This window comes from Simochromis diagramma, unplaced genomic scaffold (assembly GCF_900408965.1).
Source record: "Simochromis diagramma unplaced genomic scaffold, fSimDia1.1 OVJJ01000603.1, whole genome shotgun sequence".
Lineage (NCBI taxonomy): Eukaryota > Metazoa > Chordata > Actinopteri > Cichliformes > Cichlidae > Simochromis > Simochromis diagramma.
In genome coordinates this window covers 2,779,655-2,806,841 of record NW_024387414.1, presented here as the reverse complement: position 1 = coordinate 2,806,841, position 27,187 = coordinate 2,779,655, and the positions used below count along the sequence as shown (strand labels likewise).

Genomic DNA, 27,187 nt, shown 5'->3' with positions numbered 1-27,187 from the left:
AGGATGGAGATTTGGGGGGGGGGGGGGGGGGGGGGGGGCTAAAAACAACCATTTCCTGTTTTTTTTTTTTTTTTTTTTTTACCCCCCCTACCACAGCCTCTGATTTTCTCAGTATCAATGGTATGTTTGAAATGTAGCCGTTCAGAAGAAAAGGCTCATTTCTGATGACACAACAGTTTAAGTGAATCTAAACCAAAATATCGTTCAAATATCATCAATTGCACAAAATCCTCAAACACTCCTTTTACTTTCATTTAAACAGTGAATCTCTGCAGAGAGCTGAGCAGGAATGACTGATTTCCACTTAGATGAACATTAAGCGTCTTTACTGCTCTTAAACACAGACTACACCTGTGCAGGTGATGTGCACGTACAGATCTCTTTAATCCAGGAGGAGTGGTGCAAGTTTCTGAAATTTGAGTCAGATCAGGACTCTCAGGTCCACGACAACACAAACACGAGCAATCAGAAAACAAACAAACCTGCAGTTCATCAAACAAACAGCAGGTGGTGCAAAGAAGCTACAGCAGAGGAGACCACACTCATTAAAAAGCTCAATTAAAATGTGTGTTTTCTGACTCCATTTCCACTGCTCAGTGCACCAACCACAAGCATCTTACAACCAGAATGAATGAGTGAGCCCCTGCAGTTTCAGTTGCATGCTCTGCCTTTAAGCACACTTTGGAATTTTTGGAATTTCTGTGTGAAACTTGACATTCTGCCCGTGTTAGCCAGTAACTGCTGTTTCAGTTGTAAACAGCACTCAGTCTATAGGAGTGAGCTTGCACTAGTCTCTGCTCAGTTTCATGGTCATGGTCGGTCAGCGACACTGTCATCCACCTGTAATGCAAAGCTCCACCAAGGCTCAAATTTTCCTCCACGACAGATGCAAATGGCGTCAAAAAGCATCAAACTGATGTCTCACAATTTTTCGTTACCTTCTTCTGTGAATTTATGAAACTGTAACACAAAATTAAAGATCAAAGTCAATATCTGGCTCTGAATCAGCTACAATGTAACCAAGACAGACTTCTCAGAAAATTTCATGCAAATCGCTTCATAATCCTAATTACAAACAAGCTGAACCAATCCCGTGTCCTCTTTGGTGACACCAATGACCCCATAAATCTGTGTTCTGACCTTGTTTTGGGGAGCCGGGAGAGGACTTCCTTTCTACTTTTTATTTTTTTTTAATCTCCCATTAGATGGAGCCTTAGCTTTTTTCTTACAGCAGAACCATAATTAATATGTTCAGGTTTTACTGGTTTCCAGAGTCTGACTGGACCACTGCAGGTTGTGGAAACACTGAAACAGTACTTGCTTCGGCAAGCGCGTACGCTAAATTGGATACGATACAGAGAAGATTAGCATGGCCCCTGCGCAAGGATGACACGCAAATCCGTGAAGCGTTCGAAACACTGCCCCCTGTCCTGCAGGCAGCCTCGTAACCACATGTGAGCCTTCAGGCTCAGGCCTCTCGAGACTGGCACCAAAAATGAGTCAATCCCCACAGACTCCAAAAAAATCCAACTTCAGCATTAAAAGGCATATTTATAGCCTGGTACAAAATAAATGCATAGTTTCCACTTTAATCACAACAGGACCTTTTTAAAAACACCTGTTTTGGTTAAATCTTAAATTTAAGGGCTTGGCTGCTTTGATTGTGCCGCTGTGATGATACAGGGAGCTGTAACTGCTACACCTCTGAACCGGGCCTCCACACCATGTTTTAGGAACAATTATCTGACAATAACTCTGCTTTCTGTTACAGCTCATCTAAGAAGTTTGTGCTTCGGTCTCGCATGCACCTGAGAGCTGCGTGCATCTGTTATATACCAGTCAGACACTTTTGGTTGCAATGCGATTTGTGTGTCCACTCAGAGTACTGACCTTAAAGGTCAACACTGTCTGGGACATTAGAAACGTATCAGCATCGTGCTCAGAGACGTCTCCTCTATTCCTCAAGAGCTCTGGGAAATAATCTCAATCTGATGCTGAAGCTAAATAAACTGGAGACAGTTTGAGTGAAAGTAGAGAAACAGAGAACTGATTATAAGAGTTCATGAGAAACTGACTCTGGAACACAAATCAAAGCAAGGAAAAAAAAAAAAAAGGATATGAAACAGAAATAAATAGAAACACGCAGTAACCAGGGCCTATCGCAGAGGGAGGAAGTCACGGGAGGTGTACGTCGCTACAGCCACATAAACATAAATCACTCCTGAATGGCCCGCGATCACCAGCAGCCGCTCGTGCACAAATACTGACTGATCGATTTTATACAAGTGTGGCTAAGCTGGCAGCTATGACATCTAACCAAAACAAGGAAGTTCAGTGTTTACACGTCAGACAGTTAAGAGCCTCTTTAATGATGAGGGATGTTTGCATGTTATCAAAACACAATCGTGCTCAGAGTTCTCTTCAGACGGAGACGGATGTCAGGTGGACGAGCGTGGAGAGACACATTTCCTCCATCGCCCTCGGCGCTACAGTGACGCCAGCCCTGCAGAAATAACAGGGGCTTAATAGAAACTTGTGACGAACAGCTTTGCAGCCTGATGTTAAACGGCTGGAGAAATATTTCACCGGACGGCGTGACATTTCTAAATCTGACAGAGCCATCCAGAAAAGCTGCTCGTCAGCACGATCAGGAGAAAGCGTCGCAGGAGCGATTCCCGACACCTGCAGGGAAAGTGAGGACACACACCTGCAACGGCCACTTTCATCGGTTTGCATCTGCACTGAGTTTGTACGGTGTAATAGCCAGCCTGCAGTTGGCATTGCAACTCAATTGCTGTGAGTCCTGGTTTTAAGATGGTGACAGAGTTGACAGTGGGGTTTCCACCAGAAATATTATGAAGCTTTGAAAGCTTCTACCAGCTACCAGCACTACTTCGACTAAACTGCTTAATTTAAAGGTGAAAATCTGTTTTCAGTTACATCTTAATTGATTAAAAAATAAATAAAATAAAATAATCCACTATGCAGGTGTCCAAAAGGCAAAAATGGCCACAAAATCTTGGACATGACTGTAATTCGGGCGTATTTTCTGTTGCGGATGCGTACAGATATAGAAGATAAACCTGAATGGTCACGCTCAGGGGGCATCTCTTATCTTAGCTCCTGTCTCTTTAAGGCGACACATGAAAAGCTCCAGCTGTTCTGATTGGTCAGCTGGTTACAGCATACTGTGACCCTGATTTCTTTAGGAGCTGCTGGTTGGTAACCAACGTGCACGATGATAGGAGAATCAACACCAGGACAAGTAACACCTCCTGCAGAAGTCCCTCTGTTGCACAGTCACTGATCTCTGATGGTTTGCAGTGGGATGATTTGTTCTTCCCCAAACTTTGCTCCTGTGTCTCACATTAAAGCTGCAGCTGGTGTGTTGGTCTTTCAGAGGCTCAACTGAAACTCCTCAGTGGGCAGAGGCGACTTATCATTTCAAACTAAATTACAGCTGACAGATGAATAGTTGGTGATATTTCAGACAAACAGAATGAGGGAGATTACAGAGGTGCAGACACAGGCAGGCGGGGGGAGGGGGCCGCTGCTGAGTTCCTGTCAGCGGACACGAACACAAATAAAGCTCAATCTGAGGAGCTTTACCAACGTCCGCCCCAACGGCCTCCTGCAGCTCTGAGGCTTAAAACAAAGGCTCCAATCAGCCCAGAGTCAGTCTGCACATCTGGGATGACAAAGATGGAGCAGAATGGAAACAAGTCCTAAAATATTTCACAACCGCTCCAGTGTTTCACCACAGAGCCAAAAATAAAAAAGATGACGTCAGAGGGATGAGTGTTCGCTTCACCACAGAGTCACAGGAGCCACTCTAGCTCCAGTTTGCTGAGGGAACCAATACTGGTCTAGCTCTCGAAGACTGGAGTTGGACACCCCTGCCCAACAATAATACAAAGAATAACCCAACAATCAAATAAACCCCTATGAGCAAAGACTCTGGTGACAGTGGGAATGAAAAACTCCCTTTTAACAGGAAGAAACCTCCAGCAGAACCAGGCTCAGGGAGGGGCGGGGCCATCTGAAGTGACTGGTTGGGGTGAGAGAAGGAAGACACGCTGTGGAAGAGAGCTAGAGATGAATAATAACTGATGATTACATGCAGAGTGGTGTGTAAGCTCATAGAGTGAAAAAGAAACAGTGCATCATGGGAAGCCGCCAGCAGCCTACACATATTGCAGCATAAGTAAGGGAGGATTCAGGGTCACGTGATCCAGGCTGTGCTCTCACCTATGTGTGCGTTCAATACTTTTAATTATGTACTACAAATATTAGAAGATGTGTCATATTTTTAATGACTGGCTGAGGAAGACCATGAAAATCAGACGCCGCCCTGTGTCACAGCTCAGGCCCAACATGCTCCTGTACTTGATCCCACCAACAATATGTTAGCCTAATGCTGAAGAGGCAGAGTGGGGAGCAGCAGGCTGGAGGCGTACTAAGAGCATGAATCCTGAACTCAGAGAGTCAGCAGAGAAAGCCAGGCTTGTTTACTGACACAGCGAGCTGCAGTTCTGTAGCTCACATTAAGACTCAGGTAATATTCTGACCCGGGTCAGACTGGGCTGTCCGCCCTCTGGAAGCACTGCACCGCTGCAGACCATTAACAAAGATAACCATCAGGCAGCTGCCTGCACAGTTACATGGAAACCCAACAAAAATGTGGAAGACGCAATTTGAGTCAAATACAGTCCAACCGCCTCTCCCACAAAGCTGCAGTCACACCTGAGTGCAGTCAGACCTGCAAGCCTCTACAGACTCGCTTACCCTGTCAGTGACCTTGAAACCTGCCCGGCGACATGAACAGGATCAACGGGAAGTCACAGCCCCTCGTCATTTTTCGCATTAGTATTTCAGTACCCCCCCTCAACAACAACAACAACAACAAAGTAACTTAAGCCACACAAGTTCCACCCAGAAAACACTTCACCTGTAATGTGCTGATCTCCGTTCCTGGCAGTAATAAATAACACTTTTAAGCAACGTTACTGTGGATCTACCCGACACGCAGCTGGTAGATCCACAGTCAGATATTTAAGGATGGGAGGAAGGAAGAAGAAAAAGAAAAAAAAAAAGCGAAGCAGGCTGCAGGTTTTAATTAACTGTTCATTTAAAAAGCTGGTCAGCTTTAGCTCCCAACAAACCACAAATACTTCCTGCAAATACTAACAGAAGAATACAACCCCGCCAAAATAAAGCCAACAATCAATGCCTTGCGATGATTGATGGGATGCATTTAATCCTGCTTATTTTCTCTACATTTCTATTTTTGGCACTCCGCTAGAATAACTTCATGACTGAGTTACAGCTAAAAATCCCAAAATATCATGGAGCCCGTTTGAGTAACCAGCAGTTTCTTTCTCTCACGTTTGCTCTGTTTACTATCCAGAATCAGTACTTAATATTTCCTTCTATTATGGAGCAAAAGTATTGATCTGTTATAGCAACAAGGAAGTGGTTCCACCTCTAATTATATCTTTCTACTTCCTGTCTGCACAGCAAATGAGGTTGTGTCCCGCTATATAGACAGACATTTCCTGCCTGCACCTGCAGTTTATCACACATATAAACAGCTTTCCATCACATTTCTAACGTGATGAAGAGATGAAGGAGCGAACTGGAACAGTTCTCCTGCACTGACCTCAGATCAGCCCTTTAAACCTGCTGAGCTAACAAACAGCTACGACTTGTGAGCCATTTAATGCTGCATGCCATTTAGCTCCAAAGACTTTTGAAGGCGTTTTTAATCTGATGTGTGCAGTGGACACGGTCCTGCTTTGGACCTGAGTTTAAAGAACCGTTCAGTCTGCTGTATTCAGCTTTCGTGTGTATCTGCAACTGTTGCAGAGCTTCGATGTAACGAAGCACACGACATGCTGTGTATCAGGTGAAAACGTGTGAGCTCCTCGTAGCTTATCCAAGATTACTTGTTGTCACTGAGAACGTCAGCACCTGTTGACAGCAGCTCAAGATAAAACGCTTAAAGTTACTTCTGTCTCTCAGAGGACCGCGAGTCACTCAGACACCCATCTTTGACCCAAGATGGCCACCAGACAGCCACAGTTTCACTGCCGCGGCCGAGCACCGAGGAGGGAGCGTGCCGGGATTATAGAGAGCTATAACTGCTTTATGATGCAGCGCAGACGCAGCAGCTGAAATTCCTCCGTCCTGACTGAACTCCCACACTTAGACTGTGTGAAGGGCGAAGGATTCATGTTGCTTTTCCACCAAGATCAGACTAAACTCGTTCTGACAGCAAACAGAAAATCATTTCAAGTCTGTTTCACCCTCACGCTGGCAGCAGGGAAATAAATAAACAGGTGAAATACAAAAAACAAAACAAAAAATAGATTAAAATCAGCTGACCCACTGGTTTGCTTACATCCGTCTGACCTGATGTGAAACTTACTGAGAACCTCAGACACATTTCAGCTCTTATTTTGTTGGATTTTATTTACAAAAAAAAAAAAAAAAAAAAAAAAAAAAAAAAAAAAAAAGCATTTTAAGAGTTGAATGTAAGAACTACAGAACCGTCTCACTGGATGTCTGTTGGTTTTTAGCTACAAACTAGTCACATTGTTTTATATGATCGTGAGGTTTAGACTGAAACAGCAGACTGGAAACATTATTTACAACTTTATGAATCAAATTTAAGGTTTTTTTTAATATTCTTGAAGTCTTTAAGAAGTCAGACATGTTAATATGAGGCCAAATCTGAAGCTTGATTTATAGCACCGCTTTAAATCTACAGTCCAGCCTGATGTGCAGATTCACAGAGACATCAGTGCAATGCAGACTGTAACTGTAGGTCTGTCTAGTAGTAATATGAACACGGTGTAATGATAACGTAAAATGACTAAGTCTCTGTGGAACAAGCTGTAACTGACAGGCTTGCTGTCCGGTCTGTCCTGAAGTCCTGAATTTTACAAAACATATTTTATCATCTGGAAAAGTTCTTTTCATGTTTGTGTGATTACGGCACTTTGGAGCGGAGGCAGTGTTGCGGTCTCCGGTTCACATCCCGTGCTCTTTCACATTAGCATGCTGGATTCCCTGCTGAGGCTCCAATTTGCTGTGCACCACGTCGGCTTTAGTAACTTCTCAAAAATGGCACATTTGGTTTGACGGTCATTCAGCAGTCCAGCTGAAGCAGTGAGTCGGGTCCCTTTCACAGAAGTTTGTCTTGTTTTTGTTTCCTTCAGCTGCTTTTGTTTGATTTTCTCTGTTTATTCCCTGGTAAATGTCACCTTCCTCCCTGTGAATCAGGCCCGCTGAAGTGTTAATCAGTGCATCTGCATGAATGCGGATGCAGCAGGTCGGAACCACGGATCTGAAGAACTGCACTCACTAACGACCATCAGAGTCTCCTTTGAGTCGAAGGAAACGTCAGACAGGCAGAGGGACACAATGGGAAGAGGTCAAACGGTGCTTTCGGTGTGTTGACGTTTCTCTCCGGCAGCGGCGAGCAGATGCAGCAGAGCATGAGCGATTCTTGTTCTGTGTAAATAAAGCTTGTTTACATCCGTCTGTCGGAGACAAAAACACATTTCTAGAGATTTATTTTTCAAGCGTTCCTCATAAATAAAGCCCATCAGACTGCAACAGCAGGGCCCTCGTTGAGCTGATTAACGAGCATGATAGCGATGACTGAAACAGAGGGACACTGGGAAGGATTCCTGTGTTTGTCCTGTGGAGACAGGAAGTGAGCTACATTATCTCAGCGTGGTATTTCCTGTTAGTGTCAGCGTTGCTAATTGAGTCCAAGCCCAAAAGGGAAGAAGCTAACCAAAATCTTCAAAAGCATAATTTACTATAAAAAGTATCAATATAAGCAAAGGCATGTGATCTCAGAGAAGCCATGATTGTAGTTTTCGCCTGACTGCATGGCGTGGAGCTCACGCTGAACACGATTCAAATAACTTTGCTTAAACTAGAAGAAAAGGATTTCCCCGAGAGACAATCAGCTCGTCAATCAGCTGGAAGGAGTCAAATAATTGTGTTTAGCTTCCTGACAATAAGATTTAATGCTTTTTTTGTCCCACGTGACAGGTAACTGAACATTTTTGGGTTTTGGAAACAGGGACACGTTCCTAATTTTTTAACTTAGTATAGACAAAAGATCCAACAAGGAAGTAAAGACGGGAGTTTAATGAATTTAATGGGCAAACTGAGATCATATCAGGCTAACATTCACTTCTGGGATGTTTTTAGCTTTGCAGATGTGAAGATTTGATGTTTTTCCTTTGCCATTGTTTTTTCTGATGACTGGGTGGACTGAGTGGCACTTTATTCTATTTCTGACATCGACAAAGACTCTTTGCAAGAAGGAAACAATGGCTGGTTGCAAACCTCAAAGTATATTTAGAGCTGACACAGCCCAGACTGTTTGAAATGTACAATTATTATGAAATAAACATTTTATTTTTAAGTGACATATCTGCTGATTTTTTTTCCCTCTGAATCTTTGATGCTTTTTCATTTTCCTCTCACAAAGTCAAAGACGTCATCTTGGACTTTACAGAGAAACAGTTTTAGAAGATTTGGTAATAAACAAAATGTGATCTGAACTCATGATCAGGAACCCCAAGTAAGTGTGTCAACATCCAAGCAGCCGCCACAAAGCAGGGAAGGAAGCACAGTCAGTGCATTATTGATGACATCATCACGCCGCGAGCCAACAGGACAGAGAGACACACAGCATTGCTGGAAAAATGACACCATGAGCTTCATGTAGAGTCTTGTCACGATGTGACTTTAAGGTTCAGGTTGAGACAGGTGAACAAAAAGAAACACATACATGTTTTTACCTGTAAGTTTTACAGTAGTTGGCAAACTTAAACCTGAATCTGTGTCTAACCTAAACCCTGAAACCAGGTCTGAACCTGGAAGGACGTGGCATCCTCGTAATGTGTTAATCTCCTCCTGTGGGCTTCAAACTGATCCCAGAACAGTCGTGTTGCAGTGCTATTTTACTTCATAAAGAAGCAGATAAAGAAATGGATCATTTTCAGTCTAATAAGACTGGTTCTACAGAGGAAGAAGCAGAGAGAAACAAAAGGTAGGCGCTGTCACTCCAGCGAGGACGGATAGCTCACAATCACAAACAAATCACAGCGAGGGTTCCAAGGAGTACACATTCTGGGAAATCCCCTCCGGAGCAGGAAGGGTGGGGTCATGCCAGGCAGCACGGGAAGGAGGAAGGGAATAAGTGGCTGACAGCGGGAACTCTGGGAAAGTTCAGCATTTCCCAGGAGAGGAGATTCTGACCAACTGAAGTCAGAGCTCAGCAGCTACCAGAGAAACGGACACTGATCTCAACAAACACATGGAAACCTCCAACAACCCAAGTCTGAAGCTCTTCACAGGATCCTGAGATTCAAAGACACACAATAACAAAGAGATGCATAACAATTAAAGAGACACAAATGGAAAAAGCTAAGTGTAGTTGATGAATCTCAGGGCTCCTCTGTGTCATTTAACAGCCACTGGATCTCCTGAGATAGTTTCACACTCGGCCTGCAGAACCTGATTGTTTCAAAAACGCCTTAAAGGAAATGAAAATGACAAATTTGGAGTCAGAATGATGCAAAACAAAGACGACAGAGAGACTCACTGGTCTTCTGAACAGAACTACTCCATCTACAGGTGGAAGCTTTTTGAAGAGTGCATTTTAATGATGAGTTTATGGCAAAACACAGTGCCACTAAACACAGTTATGTGTAGTTTATGAGTGCGATTGTCTCAGGATGTCCTCTGGGTCATTTGACTGGAACACAGTCTCTCCCGTTTCTCACTCTGCCTGCAGAACTTTCCAGCATTGTTTCAAAACTCTTAAAGAAAATGAAAGCGAAGGCTTTCTACCTCCGGCTCTGTCCTTTCTGACGCTGGCGTGTCCAGCTGCTGCGAGCAGCAACACCACAGGCGCAGATAAGGGCAGAAAAGGGCTAAAAATAAAAACCCCAAAACCAGAGTGGAGCTTTGGTCTGCTGGGATGAAAACAGCTACAAACACAGAAGTGTTCAGTGAACCGCCGAGAGGCTCGGAAGACCATCGTGCCCAAAGCCAAGACACAGCAACAATAAATAATCAGCCACACGCAGAGCAAGAGTGCAGATGAGGTGAATCCGCTCAGTTTGAGCTGCTTCATGTTGTCTGTATTCACTGGTGTACACCACTCTGGAAAGGTTTTAAGTAACAACCACAGGGAGGCTTTTAGACCGCGACGTGAACGCAAACACGCAACCAAATTTCCATTTACACCACATCAGGATCGAACTGCAGAAATAATAATAATAATAATAATAATAATAATAGATTGCATTTAAATAGCGCTTTTCGGGGCCCTCAAAGCGCTTTACAATGCCACTATTCATTCACTCTCACATTCACACACTGGTGGAGGCAGCTACAGTTGTAGCCACAGCTGCCCTGGGGCAGACTGACAGAAGCGAGGCTGCCATATTGCACCATCGGCCCTTCTGGCCAACACCAGTAGGCAACAGGTGAAGTGTCTTGCCCAAGGACACAACGACCGAGCCGGGGCTCGAACCGGCAACCTTCCGATTACAAGACGAACGCCCAACTCTTTGACGATACCCACAGATTTATTTTTACACAAACTGCTCTGTGGTGTATAAACAGACACCGTCCTTATTTTAACATGGACAACCCCCGCCTAATATGCATTTACTTCTTTGCATATACGTCATTCTCATATTGAAATATTGACGTCCCTAATATCGTCCTCAGGAAGTTCTCTTAAAGACAGACGAGCCAAAACTGCTTATTTCAGACAGAATGAACTGATAGGTTCAGTATAAAATAAAGTTTTATTTTATTTTATTTATGAGTAGCAAAGTATGAAAAGCTACTATATACTAGTCAGAGACTAAAAATATAAAGCTGGAAACCGGGACAACGGGTCCCCAAATGTGTTCCTGACAGACAGACAGCAAATACAACAAAGTGACCAACAATAAAAGCAGGTGGTGCAGATCTCTACATGTCCTTATATGCCCTCATTTAACGTTCATGTCTCTTTTTTCACTTGAACACCAGAAAGTGAGAGCCAATCAGAAAGTTAATTTAAAGTGGGCGGGGCTAAACTGGCTCATTTCAGACAAAGGATGAACTCAGAGCAAGGCCCAATGTAAGATGATTAAGGAGGATTATGATCTGTGACTCATGCAGAGCTATTCTAGTAGGGCCCTCTAATAGCGTTACATAAATGACTTCCTGTTTGACTCACAATTAAACAACATGACTAAGAAGAAAAAGCCAGCTGGTGTCCAGAGATGAGACTCATTAACCTGCAGAACCCAGAGAGCCGGTCTTTAAACGATCAGCAGCAGGCTGAAGCACTTTAAACCGCGCTCTCCGTTTATAAACAACAACAAACAATAGAGTATAAATAGATCACTCAGCCTCTTTGTTTACAAACAATAAAAAGTTAAATATTTGCAGGCTCAGCCCCTCGCTGAGCTCCTCGGGGATTTCTGATGATTACCAGTCATGAGCCGTTCAGCACGCAGCCACACCCAGCATGCACCTGCTGCAGCCCGGTGGCTGTGTTTGATTTGGATCCATCAGTGTGTGCACCGGATGGTGCGCTGGCAGCGATTAATTAGAGGAAGGCACAACAGTTTCTTTAAACTTATGCCAAGCTAATGCCTCAAAATGTGCCTTCCTTTACTCTGTGCTCGCCCCCCCACCACATCCTGATAGTCCGCGCCAGGTCGTCTTTAAGTCTGCGAGTAGGTGTGTCACTTCCATCACGGTGCTGACAGATGAGAAACCTTAAAGTTTAAAACTTATAATATCTGATAGCTTTGAGGAAAACAAAACAAACAGGTTTGATCATGCTGACCTGTAGCCACCAACAGGAACAGCAGGCTTCATATTACAGGTCTCATGCTTAGGTCTGCTCCACGTGACTGTGGAGGTTTAAAACTGGTACAACAACACCCCTGACAGAGGTCAGAGGTCACAGAAGGAATATAACCAGACACGCAGTGAGTAGAGGAAACGAGAGCAAAGGGAAGCTTTTAGAGATGGCATGAAAAGGTAAATGAAAGCACAGGATGTACAGAAAGTGCTAATACTGCCGTGACTGATAACTGATTCGCTTCAACTCGCTCTTTCCCAGTGAGCTCAGATGTAAATCAGAGGGGTAGACTGATGTTCAACACAGCCAGGCTCACCTTGTGTTAGCTGGCTCGACAAAACCTAAAATCATATTTGAGATAACGGTGCGATGATAGTGGTTATCATCTTTCTCTGCTAATCCCTGCATCCTGGGTGGCTGTAGCCCAGGAGGCGGAGCAGGTCATCTGCTAACCAGAAGGTTGGTGGGTTGATTTGATCCAGTCTGCGTGCCAAATATCCTTGGACAAGATACTAACCCAGAGTTACTACAAATGTGTGACTGTTAGATAGAAAGCACTGGCATAGAAAAAGTCTATAAAGAACATAAAAATAAAAATGTAACGCTGCTGCAAATAAGACGAGAGGTTCATACTGCAGAAAATCATCAATCTGGTGATTACAGAGTTGCACAGAGCAGATAAAAAAAACCTTTTAATTCGAGGTAAACACTCCCACTGGTGACGGCTAAAACTTAATATTTAAATGGATCCAGTTTAAACTTGCTGTCCTGCAGCCTAATAAAGGAGATGACTGCACAGGTGTTCCTGATGGTTTCTGTGATTTCAGCAGCGTGAAAGCGATGAAGAGTTTAATTTTACGCACAGAATAAGTATCAGAACATTTAAATACTTCCTGCATCACCAACTCCGTACATGCACAGCTCACTGACAAGTTTGCACTCTAAGTTTATAGCTGGTGCCATGTTAGTAAGGTACAGGTGAAATGGAAAGCCTGAAGATAACCTGATCCCAACCAGCTCCTGCATTCAGCGCGAGTTACCACAGGGATCTAAGACGGTAAAAACCAACCAAAAAGCTCCGACTTTAACCTCAACATGACTCGTGATAGCATTACTCTCGCTTGTCAAATACACTCCTCGGGACTGAAACGAGGCAAGCAGGAGCCACGACTTCATTCTGTTTCTGAAGATGAAATCGGCGATAAACGAGGCTGCTGTGAGGAAACCGCTGGATGAAATGAGCGATATCATCAGGAGATCCACAATATTTCCTAACACAGTCCTGACACTCTTCAACATGCCCGCGCTCCTCCTCCTCCTGTTGTAAACGTAACCAGGACGAGTCCGGACAGGAGCTCGTCTTCTCAAGCCGATCCGTTTCCATGGAAACCTCAATGGGAGATTTTTTTTCTGGTCTTAAAAATGTCTGCAGTGTCAGACTTTAGTTGGAGCTCGCCTGAAGTGAGAAGAGTCATGCTAATCCTGTCTTACTCACATTTACATGCAGCAGTGAGCTCCCTGTGGGGTCAGTCTGCAGGAAACTACATTTCCCAAAATGCACTTAAAACCATGAAGCTTTTAAAGACTTTCAGCCTTCCAGCAGCCTGCTCAGAGGACACCTCTGATCCCTGTGAACAAGCTTCAGAGGAGCTACTGCTAACCTTTCCCGATGTTCAGCACCTTCAACAAATAAAACAACAGCCGAGTAAAACTCTAAACCTGAGCTCCACTTCATGTGGAGAAAGTAACCGCCGTATTTTCTAAGCTGCAGACTCAGAGGGAGGAAATCCTCCCAGCTGAGTGCAACACGTCACCGTGGTGGAAGATGGCGAGAGTTTCCCCTGAGTCATCACTCCTGTGCTGCAGGAGAGGACGGAGGGAAAAAGTAAAGCAGAAGACTGAGGACATAATTACCCAGGATGGAGTGAACACGAACGGAGAGCTGAGTCCTCAGAATCAGGATGGGCTTCCTTCCTTTCCTGTGGAAAAATAAGAAACCGTTTGAGTTCAGAACAAAAAACAGTCACGACTCAGAGTTCAGGTTCAGTCAGAGCAGCCAGCTCCGTGACAGACATCTAACCAGATTAACTTTTGTGTAATCGAATCATCGTACGAGAGGGACATGGCACTCAAAGAGTCCCGAGTTGGCATATTTGAGAGAACACCGAGTCAGTAAAGACGATGGAAGAAGAACCTCCAAAGTGGGTTTTATCAGATCTGAGTGCACTTTTCACAAAGACTTGCAGACAGACAGCTGGTCTGAGGTGATCCCAGAACAGCTAAGTTTCCACATACAGTCAGACTGCGGCATGCTGGGATTAGAGTATGGAAAGAACGACAGCATGAAGGTATGGAAAGAATGAGAGCGAGAAAGAAGGAGAAACGGGAGAAGGGAAGATGTAAAGGTGGGCGTGTTTGTCTGGAGGCTAAAAGAAGAATACGTTTTTCAGACGCTCTTACAGCATCGCACAGAGTTTACACTGCTGGACACACACAGTCACCAAGCAGCTATAATGTGTTTCAGTTCCACATCACTGAAATGAATGTGATTCTTCACAGAAAGAAGATCCAGTCTGAGGCCTGGATTTGAACCCAGCTTCCTCCCACAGTCCAAAGACCTGCATCGGGCTAGGAAGACCAACCATAGGTGTGCAGGGTTATCTGCGCACTTTAGTCCTGTGACAGACTGACCTGTCCAGGGTGTCCCGGGCCTCCTGCCCTGTGACAGCTATGATAGGCTCAATCCCCTCCTAACCCTGAATGGGATAAGTGGAAGAAAACTTATCCCACTAATTCTACTTCTTTTATCCATTATTTTGATTATTCATATTTCTATTACCTCTACCAAGGAAGTTGTGTTTTTGGTGCTCCTGTCTGTAGACACGAAGTTTTGATCGGTGACGAGCGGGGTCATGTTAACAATTGATTAAAAAAAATGGCCTCCATCCCCCGAGGTCTTTGTGGTTAACTTCATGATTTATTGGCTGAAAATTGACGACAACTTACAAGCGTGCCGTCTGTTGGCAACATGTGAAAAGTAAAAATTTAAAATATCACCTTCAAGGTCAACAGATGGATCCGAAGGTCAAAGCGATGATGCCATACAGAGTGATTTAAACCCATGTTTCTGACTCAGACAACGTTTACGTGCACAGGGATTCTAAATATCACTCTGGACCTCTGAGCTTCAGATGTATATTTTAAAATTATTAGATATTTTTATATAAAATAAAATAGCAATCATCTTAATTAAATTTAAAATGGTACTTCCTGTGATCTCACTTTCACACCTGCCTTTTTTAACCCCCCAGAATGTTTTACACCTTTAAAGACAGTGTTTGCAAGAGTGTATAGTATATACAGCATAAGATCAAATTATTCCTGTGCATCTTAGCTGATGTCACAATTGGGCATCATCGTTATACTCTGAGGCACGTACGTTCTCGGGCAGCCGGTCAGTATGAAGCCGCCGCCTGCAGCGAGCAAAGCGTTTAAAGCGCCCGACGGCAAAAACTGTTTTCACTTATTTATCACTAAACGTTGTGGAGATACAGAAATTCTTTTATTGCTGCCATATAATCTGCATCATTATAACTGCATTGATAACATTCTTTACAGCATTGTTTCATCTAATAATATTTCTCACAGTATTGATACTGCATTACAGTTTATTGAAGATGTTCATATGAGGATCCTTCCATTATGTTAACTTTTATTACAAGTACGGTCAGAAGTATTTTATACACATTGCATATCTGCGCTTACTTTGAGTTGATGTTCGGGTCATTAAGGGTTTTAAGCTTCACTGGCGTGACTGTCCAGGTGATACATGCTGAGGGAAACTAGAACATAGAAGGATAACTGCAATGCATGCTTACAGTACATGTATATAATCTAGGAATGTGTCAGGCCTGAGGCCTTAACTCATTTGGAGTCTCACTATATTTTACTTTACTTGGCAACAGATGATCAGAGTCAATAATTAGCCTCAGAGACCCTGAGGGCTTGAAGTTTATTACCTTGTATGGAAGGTGTTACAGAAAAGAGAAGTTCTATGTCTGCTTATAGCTATTAAAGACGTACAAGATGTACGATTAACTGTGACTAATGTCTGGAACCTATTTTAATCTGTCATTGACGCCATGGGGGGGGGGCGTGTACCCCACTGCTTTACAAGTGTCCACCACATGTATTTTGGTCAGAAGACATATGTTGGTGTTTTCTCCGGGCTGTTTGATTGCACTTTTCTGGGGCCTCCGTGGTTGGTGACACTGCTCTGCATTGATCGATTTCGCGACAACGTGTAAACAACTTTTACTAAACAATCAATGTTACACATGTGCTACATGAACATAATTAAAATGAATAATAACAATAGTACTTTAAATTACATAAAGTGTATTATAATGAGTAATGGTAAACTACTATTGTTTTATAAAAAGGATAAAAATGTGCTTTGTCTTCATTTTAACTTGGCTATTTTTCCCCATATTATTTTTTATTTTATTTTAATATTTGAGTATGCTGTTGACAGCGTTCGTTTTGGTCTGTGTGGGTGCAGTGCTTCTTTTTTCTGTTTGTGGGGTTACAAGGACGGCATGTCTCTGCATGACATGTTTGGCTGCAGTCATGTTCCCAATAAACACACACACACACACACACACACACACACACACACTAAAGCTTTTCTTACGCCACATCTTCGTAGAAGCTCTCCAGCTCATCTCGCTGCTCAGCCAGAGAAGAGTCCAGGTCCAGATAGTTTCCACTGGGAGACAGCTGGAGGGTGCAGTCTTCCAGCTGATGGACACACAGACAGAGACATGTGTGAAGATCAAGTTTAACCAATGCTGAATCACGACAGAGCTCAGCTGTGAACAGATTTGTTTGTGTGTGAAAAGCCGAGGCAGAGCGAGGGACACCGATCTCTGGTGTCAGTAGAAACCGATCCTGCAGCCGCTGCTGCAAACAAACAAAACTGACTCGACCGGTTTAACCGATGAGGTCTTTGGATCTTTGCCTCAATATTCATGTGGGAGAAAGTAATCTGCCCGGATATCTGCTAATCTGGATGAGTCTCACACTAAAGCTGCACCCAGATTTCTAAAGGATCATCCAGCCTCATAAAGCTGAAGACATTTTGAGATTTGGTAACTAATGTGAGGACACCTGCTGTCCGAATAAATCACAGACTGAAAACAGTCACATTTATGGCAAATACAACAAGATGCAACAATCCTCCAATATCAGGAGTCACACTTTATGCAAAAACTCGCCAAAATTTAAGCCACCAACTTCAATTAGCTGATCAATAACAGCTTTTCTGGACGAGTGATTCATGCATTTATTTACAGCACAGTGTAGGACAGCTGTAGATCCGATGCTTGGCTGCGACTTCTATTTTGTGTCAACTCTAAAGCCACAGGACAAGAAAAACTCCTGACGTTGATTTACTCCAGGATCATATCGATCCACGTTGTCCTGCGTCAGAGAGAAATGCCATTTATACTTCATTATATTCTTGTTAAAAACAATGGAGTCCCGGTGTATCAATGTAATGTAATGAGACACAATGCTGTCAAATTCAACAGCGGCAGAAAACACTCGACTGTTGTGCCGATGCTTTAGCTCAAACAAATGCGATTCCTCCACCGTCGTTTCTGCAGAATGCCCGATTTTACTGAATTTACATGACATGTAAATCTTCTGGCTGACTGGAAAAATAAAGACAAAGAAGTGAATTATCAAGAATGAACCACGACCATTATAAAGCAGGACCGTATAACAACTCTATTGTACTTGTATATAAATAATTCATAACAATGGGCATCTCAGGACACTTTATATTATAGGAAGGTACCGATCCAACAGACGTAGTGGTTCAGTGGGAGAAACGTTTCATCACTGATCCGAGTGCTTTGTTCAGTCTCAGCTGACTGCAGGTTTCCAACCTTATAAACAGGACATTCGCACAATGACTGAAACCAGCCCCTCACTTGGCTCAGTGACGAAACGTTTCTCCCACTGAAAAAGTTACGTCTGGATGAACAGAATCAACTTTTTGGGATTTATTTCCCTGGATGATTGAGTACGCTTCAAGACATTATTCAACACAACTCCTTTACTTACGCGCCTAGAGGAGCGTAAGTAAAGGAGAGTTTAGGGCAGGGGTGGGCAATCTCAGTCCACGAGGGCCGGTGTCCCTGCAGGTTTTAGATGTGTCCTCGAACCAACACAGCAGATTTAAACTGCTAAATTAGCTCCTCAACATGTCCTGAAGTTCTCCAGAGGCCTGGTAACGAACTAATCATGTGATTCAGGTGTGTTGACCCAAGGTGAGATCTAAAACCTGCAGGGACACCGGGCCTCGTGGACTGAGATTGCCCACCCCTGGTTTAGCTTCCTATTCTACTTTTCATCACTAAGAACCACAAGAAAGCCCACAGTCTGAAACTGAACAGCCATGTAGGGAAATGTAGGAATAATATGACGCTAATAGGTCTTTAATATTACCGTTTGATAACTCACGAGTAGTTTTCCAGAATGTAAATGATAACATTAGAGACATGGGAGGTTTCTAATTTTTATAGTAAGCAGTCATGCATATTTGTTTAATGTGTTTGTTGAAGGAGACACTGATTAAAGTGACTCAAAGGTTCCTTGCAGTGTTAACGGAGGCCAGTGTAATGCCATCAGATTAACCTCAGAAACACACTGACTAAATACAGTAACTTCAATTTAATCTGAGTTTAGCAGCAGGAAACAGGAGTCATCTCGCCCTTTGTCTTTAAAACATGTCTGCAATTTAACTGACTCGTGTATCTGGTTTGTATTGCTAAATATAACTAGGCATTACCTGCAGAACAATGGAAATGCACGCAGTGCTTTCATGTTATACATTCTTCCCTTTGGCAGTGAAAATAATTGGTCCCGGCACAGAACCCTGGGGAACTCCATGACTAACCTCTGAGTGAAGAAGGCGCGCCATCCAAATAACTTGGATTTTTATTATTGAAACTGGAACACATTCAGAAAAATCCATGTAATCTGTAATAAAACCGACTGGTTCATGCAAACGAAGTTGGTTTAGGCTGAGAGAAGCTAATTAGTAACCGTCGCTGCTGTAAACGTTTTACAGCCATTTCTAAAGCTGGAGCTGATGTGTGACATTTGTGCTGTTGGATAATCGTACAGTTATTCAGCAGTCGTACCGTCAGCTGTAAAACATGAATGCTGCTCGCGTCAGACATTATTCTGTTTATTTTAGAAATGGCTGTTTAACCCCTCCCTCCTTTTGTATCTGTGGTTTCTGTACTTTCACTGATTTTATTTACATGTGACAGAAAGTTGCTTTACAAAACCGATCCAACAGGTCACACACGCTCTGTGTTTTCTGGGGCAGTATGCAACAGGAATGTGTTTTTTTACTCTCTCAAACAGTAAACAGGGTCTGTGATCCACATCAGCTTCATGTCTATTTATAGCCGCCCTGCTCGGCCTGGCAGCATGTTTGTAGCAGAGCCATGGCCAGGTACAGTAATCAGTTATCAAACACATCAGGTCTGCTTTTGAGTGTCAGACTCTAGACCTGCAGGTCCACATTCTTCTTCTCCAACAACACAGATCCTTCCCGTCAGCCTGGAGCTGCACGGAGGAGGCGGAGGAGGCTCACCTCCACATTTTAAACTGATGGTGTAACTGCAGGTCACGTGGTTGTTCATGGAGCTGGGAAAAAAAAGCGGGGAAAAAAAAAAAGCATCTGGACTGCTTTAAGTTTCTTGAAGACGTTTCATCCAAGAAGCTTCTTTAGTTCTAAAACCAATTGGTTGCAAATCCCAGATTATTAAGGCCTACTGGGAGTGTCCCTAACAGGGTTGTTGACCGACTTGTTGATCATCTGAGTCAGGTGTGGAAATGGGTGTAGGTCATTATCAGCCAAGGTTTCAGGCTAACCCATAGTGAGACCGCGCCCCACCCTGTCATGTGATCTATTGAGATCAAATGGCCCAGGATGCGAGTGGGCGTTAAGGCGTCTGGGAAGGATCTCAAAACTGGATTATAGATGGCACAGTGGGTGTCATAAGCCCCGCCCTCTGTTCAAAGATGGTTGTTCACAGTGGACATAGACGCTTCTTTCACTCCTCTTTCAAACCATCTGTCTTCTCTGTCTTAAATGTAAACATTGGTATCCTCAAAAGAGTGACCTTTGACCTTTATGTGCAAACTGAAGAAGCTGCTTCTCGCATGAGAGGTGAAATGTCTTCAAGAAACTTCAGTCCAGTCGCTTTTCTTTCCAAGCTCCTTAGATTACCAAGACCTGGATACTAAGAACCTTCAGACTGAGAGCTTTTCTAGTCTTATCGACCACTCAAGGCGCTTTAACGCCAAGTCACATTTGAACCATAGAGCACATCTACCTCACATCCATGATAATCTAGAATCTCCAGTTAAGCTAACAAGTGTTTGGACCGTAGGAGGAAGCTGGAGTACAGACACAGGAAGCACACACCGACTCTCCATCTCACCAGGATTCTGCCCAAATAAAGGAGTTCGGCTGTGAGTGTTAGTATTTTACGGTGATCTCCATGAAGTGGGGACAAAATGGTTAAAAATGCTTGTTTTAACCTAACATCTTAGAGTGGACAGGAATGGCTTAAACACATACGCACGTTGTGGAACAACAGGGCCTTCCTCCTCCAACTTCCCCCTCTCTTGGTCCTCATTGATTAGCATCCTATTGACCCACTGGGTCAAAATGTAGATGCTTCAGTTATGCAGAACTGTGTCATCACTGTATTTATTATTTTGCAAAACCAAACAGGAAAGGTTGAAGAACACTCCACCTTTTCTAATTTGAATCAGCTGGATTAGATGCCCTGCTACAAACTCTGAGGACAGAGACGGTAACCGTGCAAAGGATTCACTCCGAGCACGAGTGTGTGTTCTTGGGCTGCACAATTAGTCAAATCTAAATCTCAATCATGATTTTGGCTTCCCGCAATTAAACTAAATACTAAAAAGCGTGCTCTGCCAATATAATGCAAAGCAAAGGCAAATGAAGCCTAAAACTGTGTCTGATGACATGGCTGCATGTGCCGATGACAGCTGTTCCCTGTTCCAGTCTGTATGAGTAACAAATGATAAAAGACAGATTTACAACATCCTGTCAAAACAAACATCAAATGTCTGACACAGCAGGAAGTGAAGAGCATCATCATCCATTGTTTGGAATTGCTTCAGATTTGGGGCAAGTGACGTTAACCTGGAAAGAATCACATACAAAGAGTGCTGCAGAGTTGTAACACAAATAACACACAACTGCCTGAAAACACAATGCAGTGATTGCAAATGCGCCTCGTCCAACATCAGCTCGGACGAGTCTGTACAGCGCATCGCCCTATCAGCGCATCCATCCAGCTCCCACCAGCCAATCACATTTGACTTGATTCTAGATAAGAGTCCAGTAAACATGGGGAGTAACGAAGGCTTTGGGAAGACGTTGAGCTGATTGGACGCCTGATACGTTATCCTCTCTCTGTTCATTTGTGGCAACAGCTGACAGGGGAAATTAGAAGAGGCCCTCAGCTGTTTTGTTCACATTCATCGTGCAGGTACAACAAATGGAGTGAAACCTTTACCAGGACACGCTCTCATGCCAGGTCAATAAACACCTCGTCTTTCTGCAAAGAAGTTCTAATTGACAGGAACGTGCCATGACAGAAAAGTGAAAGTGGTGCCCGGATGACTTTATGAATTGTATTAGAGCAGTCGTCTGTCTGAACTGGTTTGGTTGCGAAAGAGGAGAAGGCGAGACGTCACGCAATGCCTAAACTAAATGAAGTATTTAGTAATGACAAAACATATGTGGAGAATCTTGTGCCGTGTGTGCCGAATGCAAGACGGGACAAACTCAGACGGTTTCCCGCGACACTGTCCGGAGATCATGTGCAAACAGCTTTACACTAGATTTAAATAAACACTGCTGCTAATTTACTTTGATCCTCTTTAAAGCCGACACTGAGCGTATGAAACAAAACTCATCGACAGACTGTTTGTGCAACTGCTGCCTACAAATTTTAGGAAGGAAAAGCCTGCTCAGCTCTTATCAACACATTGCTCTTAGTATTACATCCGTCCATGCATCCATCCGAGCTTATCTGCTGTTTACAGGTCCCACCCTTTTCCTCCAAAAACCAGGCAGTGAAGCAGGAGGACGGCGATGAAATAGAACCAGCTTCGTGCAGCACAGCAGATGTAATGGCTGTGTACCATTCTCATTATCTCACTGCATCTATCAAGGAGGCGGGGAGCTGCCTCAGGTCGAGCCCTGGGGCAAGATGGGAACAATTAGGGGGTCAGTGGAGGAATGTAATCTATAGGGACCAGCGTTCTCTGGTGCTTATCTGATGCTCGAAATTCCAGCCGGGCTCCGGCCGCCTCGCGGCAGGCTGGTGTCGGGCTCACATGATAGCTATGAATCTTTGAAACAGAACTTCCTTTTTTAGAAAGTGAGAAATCAGCACTAGTGTTTCACAGAAACAATGCAGAACATGTTCAAACAAAGACTGCTGAGCAATGATTGCTTCATCCTTCTTTTAATAACTGCAGAGGGAAAAAGAGCAAAATGTGACGTCAATAAGATGGATGAAGGCAAAACTTTAAATCATACCGCTGTAACTTTTCAACTATTAGCAATAATACATATCTGAAAGTCTGTACCTGGCAGCTCACACGGATATTTCTATTGTTTCTGTGCGCAGCGCTGTAACTTCTCACCTTCCAAACCCAAATCACTATTGAATGCTCGTAGTTACTGTAGTCTGATTACTGTCTAAAGCGGCACAGTTACATTTCTTCTACATTCTTTCGAGCATTAACGGAAACATGAGGAGTTTCTCAGTTTGAACAAGTGTGGCTCTAAAGCCTCCATCAGCTCCTAGAAGTTACGGGTCCCGTTTCCTTGTCTGCAGCTATGACCACGGTAGCTCGAGGCTGAAGCTTGTGAGAGCTTTTGATCGCTTGAGAGCTGGAAATTTGTCCTGGAAAACTACTTGTGCATTTATGGCAGTCGGGTTAAGACAGATGAGGGAACCATGAGATTCATCATCGGTAAATTGCTCTTGTGACGCTGACTGGATGGACTAACCATTAAAACACATCTTCAGATATGTCATCGTCATGCTTCGGTTTCACTGTTAAAGCTGTGTTTGCACTGCAGGGACTAGGAGGCTTTGGAAGAGCTCAGTGTGTTTCCACTGCCGGGACTGTTCTTCACTGGCAAAGAAACCGCTTTACAAAATAAATGTCTGAAGGAATTATTATCTTAAGGTTCTGGAACTTTTTGGGTCAGCGTTGCAGCTCGAAACGCTCCTGATTGGTGCTCACCACTATTATTAAAAATAAAAAAAATATGTAGTTGTAGCTAATGCGTTTGTTTACTATGCTGTGGCCTTACAGCAGCATGCCAAACATGGACTGAAAATAAGGTGTAGTAGAGTCGTGCACAATAATGACATGTGTGACTCATCTGAAGCGCAAACGCAGAGAACTAAAGGCCGAAGGTGAACAAGGCTCCTGGGACTAAAGGTTGTGAGTACACTGGGTTTTATGGCAACTTCCATTCTTTTGTGTTAACACCAGATGAAACAAGGTCTAAATTAAGCTCCAAGTTTTACCTCCAAATAATTCCTGATCCAACTTTCTTTCATAAGTACGTGCAGCTTCCTGCCAGGGCTTGCAGCTCTGAACATTTCTGACTGGTTCAGTTATTTGGAGTTTCTTCAACTATTTTTTCAAAGACCATTAAAAAAAAAAAAAAAAAATACTAAAACTACAACATGGAGTTACAAAAGACAGATGGAAATGACCACACAGTCCAAGCTTCATTAGGCTGTAACAGTGAAGAAGAAATGCACGGGTACAGACAGTTGTGAGCAGCTCTTGGTGTGTGAAAATAATGCAACTTTAATTCAATTCCAATTAAATGCAGTGGAACTTTATATAGCATCAAACAACACCTCAAGGTGCTTTATTTTTAAAGGTAAAGACCCTAAAACAATAGAGAGAAAACCATAACAACCAGGCGACCCATTATGAGCACGCATTTGGCGACTGTGGGAAGGAAAAACTCCCTTTTAAACAGGAAGAAACCTTCAGCAGAACCGGGCTCAGGGTTCTGCCGCGAATAAAATACTTATTATAAATACCTGTGATAAAAACCTTTAAAAATTAAATAAAGACAGAATGTGAAGGTAAAAGATGCTTCTTTATGTACAAGGCTGCACTTTAGTGTAATACCACTTTTCACCACAAGGTCGTAAAACGAGTGTATCTCTTTTAACCAAACACGTAACTAAGAAGACATGAGGGTCTGGAAAAAAAGGCTGAGCTAAAATAAATAAATAAATAAATAAATAAATATTTGACTTGTAATAAACCCCTCCTGACAGTGGACTGATTAAAACGCGCAGAGTGTCATTACAAAAGGCAGCTTTAAAAACAGCCCTTGCTTTTCTTGATAAGTCCGGTAAATAATGACGTTCTCAAGGAGCTTTAGTACGAGTGAAATCAAAGAAATCTTGTGGAAATTAGGTTCGTGTACAGCGGTTGTCATGAAAACCATCCAGCCTCAGAGAAATCGCTGCTCTGAAGTTGCCTGTAAGTTTCCACAGCTTCATGTCAGACAGTCCCACAACACTGGCACCATCGGGGCTCACTGAATTATAACACTGCTGCTAATCTTCATTTAACAGGCTGCAATTAAAAGCTTCTTGTATTACAGCCCATCATAAACCCTGTAGCCAAAAGTCATTTAGATGTTTCTGACAGTCGCCCATTAAAATTAACCTCATTTCATTCTGACGCTTAAACCAGACGCCGCTTTTCTCAGCAATGTTACGCAATCACTTTATTGTGCCGTGCACTTCAGATTATCAGAACTGTGGAATGTGTGCTTACATGTAACATGACTAACTGCAGTGTAACAGCATGCTGACATAATGCTGAGTGAGCCTGAGTGACATGACGCTGCCGTCACTTCCTGTTTGGAAAAACAGACTCCTTAGCACAAAGCAGCATCATTAGTCACCCAAGCAACAGGAAACAGGACCACGAAGCTTATTCCGCTTTTCCAAACAACGACGCATTAAATTCACCATTTTCAGCCACATTTTCAGCTCCCTGACAGAATGGACCATTGTGAAGCGGAGCAACACGACTTTTCACAATAATTTCATGAGGCAAAACTGCACATACATAGCTTCAAAGGGCAGGAAGACTACTTCTTCATTTTGAATCAATCCAGTTTTATTTATACAGTCCCTGTTCACAACAATCACCTGCAGACACTTCCCAGTGATACAAATGTTCAGAAGATCCAGTATGAGCAGCACTTTGTGACAGTGGGGAGGAAGAACTTCCTTTAAACAGGAAGAGACCCTTAAGGTCTGCCTCCCATTCTACTTTCAGAAAAGCAGGAACCACAAGTCAGCCTGCAGGCTGAATAATATTATTCTATGAGGTCTTTACAACATGACACGGCCTGATCATTCAGTTTGAGAGGGAAATAATAGGACACAAGTCCCCCCACAGCTTTCAGGCATTAAATGAAGATGACATAAAACGGTCTTTTTGATGAAAGACAAACGATTTGGTCTTAAACCCGTGATGAACACAGAGTCAGCAGGGTTCACCCTTTAGGGAAGATAACCAAGTGTACAAAATGTTGTTAACATTTCAGTCTGAACGCACAGGGTGCTGAGTGTTTTGGTTTTTTCCTTTGAGACTTCCCGGTGGGGTCATTCAGGTCTACCTTCTGTCCCCGAAATAAACCTGGAGTTACAGTTTGTTAATTTAACCTTTTCCACTTAGCTTACCTTCACTGCACCTGCACTTATTCAGTTCCTAACCTTTCACCTTTCTGAAGGCACATTATGTATTTTTATATTGCCTTCTGCCCCTTTTCCATCTCGATTAAACAGACGGCTTTATTTTGTCTCAGGGTGCTGCTGAATGCCTCTGCTGTGAAAATAACCCTGCAGTGACGTTAAGCCTTATTGATTATGTTCTGATCGATTCTGAATCCCTGACAGAGAAAGGGGGCTTGGGACTAAGGAAAAAGCTCTCACGTGGAAAATCAGACTGAAAAAAGAGAAACGGATACAAGTCTAATTAAAACGTTTTCTACTTTAATGAGGAGCAGGTCGATAAAGTCCTGTTTCTCTTACACTTGTATTGATTTCAGTATTAAATGTGTAAAGGGAATAACAGCTGCTATCCTGTTGAACGACTCGCGTTTCGGCTCCAACTCGGACGCACCAGGCTGTATGGTTTTAAAGTCCGGTGTGTGTTTGGACTGCAGCAAACATCATAAACGCCTCTTTGACACCTGAAAACTTTCGCCTGCCTCGGATAATTCGAGGCATTTAAAACTTATTCCCACCCCAGCCTCTCTGTCCGGTCCGGTTTCGCAGGTTTCCCCGTAAAGGTTTAAGCTCCCCGGCAGGACTGGCGTTAACCAGGTAGTCCCGTCAGTGACCCACCTTCAGCGGCGGCTCCAGCAGCTTGTGGATCCCGGCGATCTGCTCGCTGAGCTGCAGGTTCTCTTCCAAGTTCACCGTCGGAGGTCTCCGAGGTTCGGGGAAGTTTGTGCAGATAAACGGATCCGAGTCCTCCAAGTACTGGACCCGGCAGACGATGGAGGCCATGGCCATGCGCCCGTGACCCGACTGCGGCTGTAAAAGTGCGAGCTGTCGGCGAAGGTCCGTCCTCCGCTGGAAGCAACTTTAAATGAGAGGAGAAAGTTTCAGCTCCAGATATAAAGCCGCCACACTCACTTCCGGCGCCTTCAAAGTAAAACTAAAGTGTAAAAGAAAAAGACATGATTCAAAAGAACACTTTACTGATGATGAGATTATTTCTTATTTATTTCTTATTTTCATCAGATCTGGATTAGGTTATAGATCATATTTCTTAGTGCATATCAGTGAACTCACCCTCCAATCTGCTCAGACCACCCAAAGTTACCCGTATGAGATCACACTAAAAGACCAAGTTTTTTTTTTTAACTTAGATTGAGGCATTTGAATGGTACTTTTATTCTAATTAAAATTATACACAAAGGTCTGACAAAGTATACTTCAAGATAATCAGATAGCAATACAAGACCCACTTCAGGAAAATCCTAATCTCAGTATTCACCGACCGTTAGTTGGACTAGTCACTGATAACTTGTGTTCTTGTTTGCAGCAAATGCTGCATTTTTTATGCAGACTGGTGGTTTTTGGT

At 43.3% G+C, this 27,187-nt stretch overlaps 1 protein-coding gene and 1 non-coding gene across 9 annotated transcripts in view; one reads left to right on the top strand and one right to left on the bottom strand.

The window, feature by feature from the left end:
- The window catches only part of fhod1 (formin homology 2 domain containing 1), a 49,181-nt gene extending 22,503 nt beyond the window's left edge, over positions 1-26,678 (bottom strand). For 7 of the 8 annotated variants that reach the window (XM_040011472.1, XM_040011474.1, XM_040011475.1 and 4 more), the window contains exons 1-3: positions 26,443-26,613; positions 16,596-16,702; positions 13,817-13,881 (exon numbers count right to left, since the gene is read on the bottom strand). In XM_040011472.1, the coding sequence (XP_039867406.1) occupies positions 13,817-13,881; positions 16,596-16,702; positions 26,443-26,613 (343 nt within the window). Of the gene's footprint in view, positions 1-13,816; positions 13,882-16,595; positions 16,703-26,442 lie in introns of all 8 variants that reach the window. The other variant, XM_040011471.1, reaches the window with a different exon arrangement.
- LOC120721681 lies at positions 1,314-1,421 on the top strand. The gene has a single exon (XR_005693227.1). It is a non-coding gene; the product is annotated as a U6 spliceosomal RNA (small nuclear RNA).
- Positions 26,679-27,187: the final 509 nt, after the last annotated feature.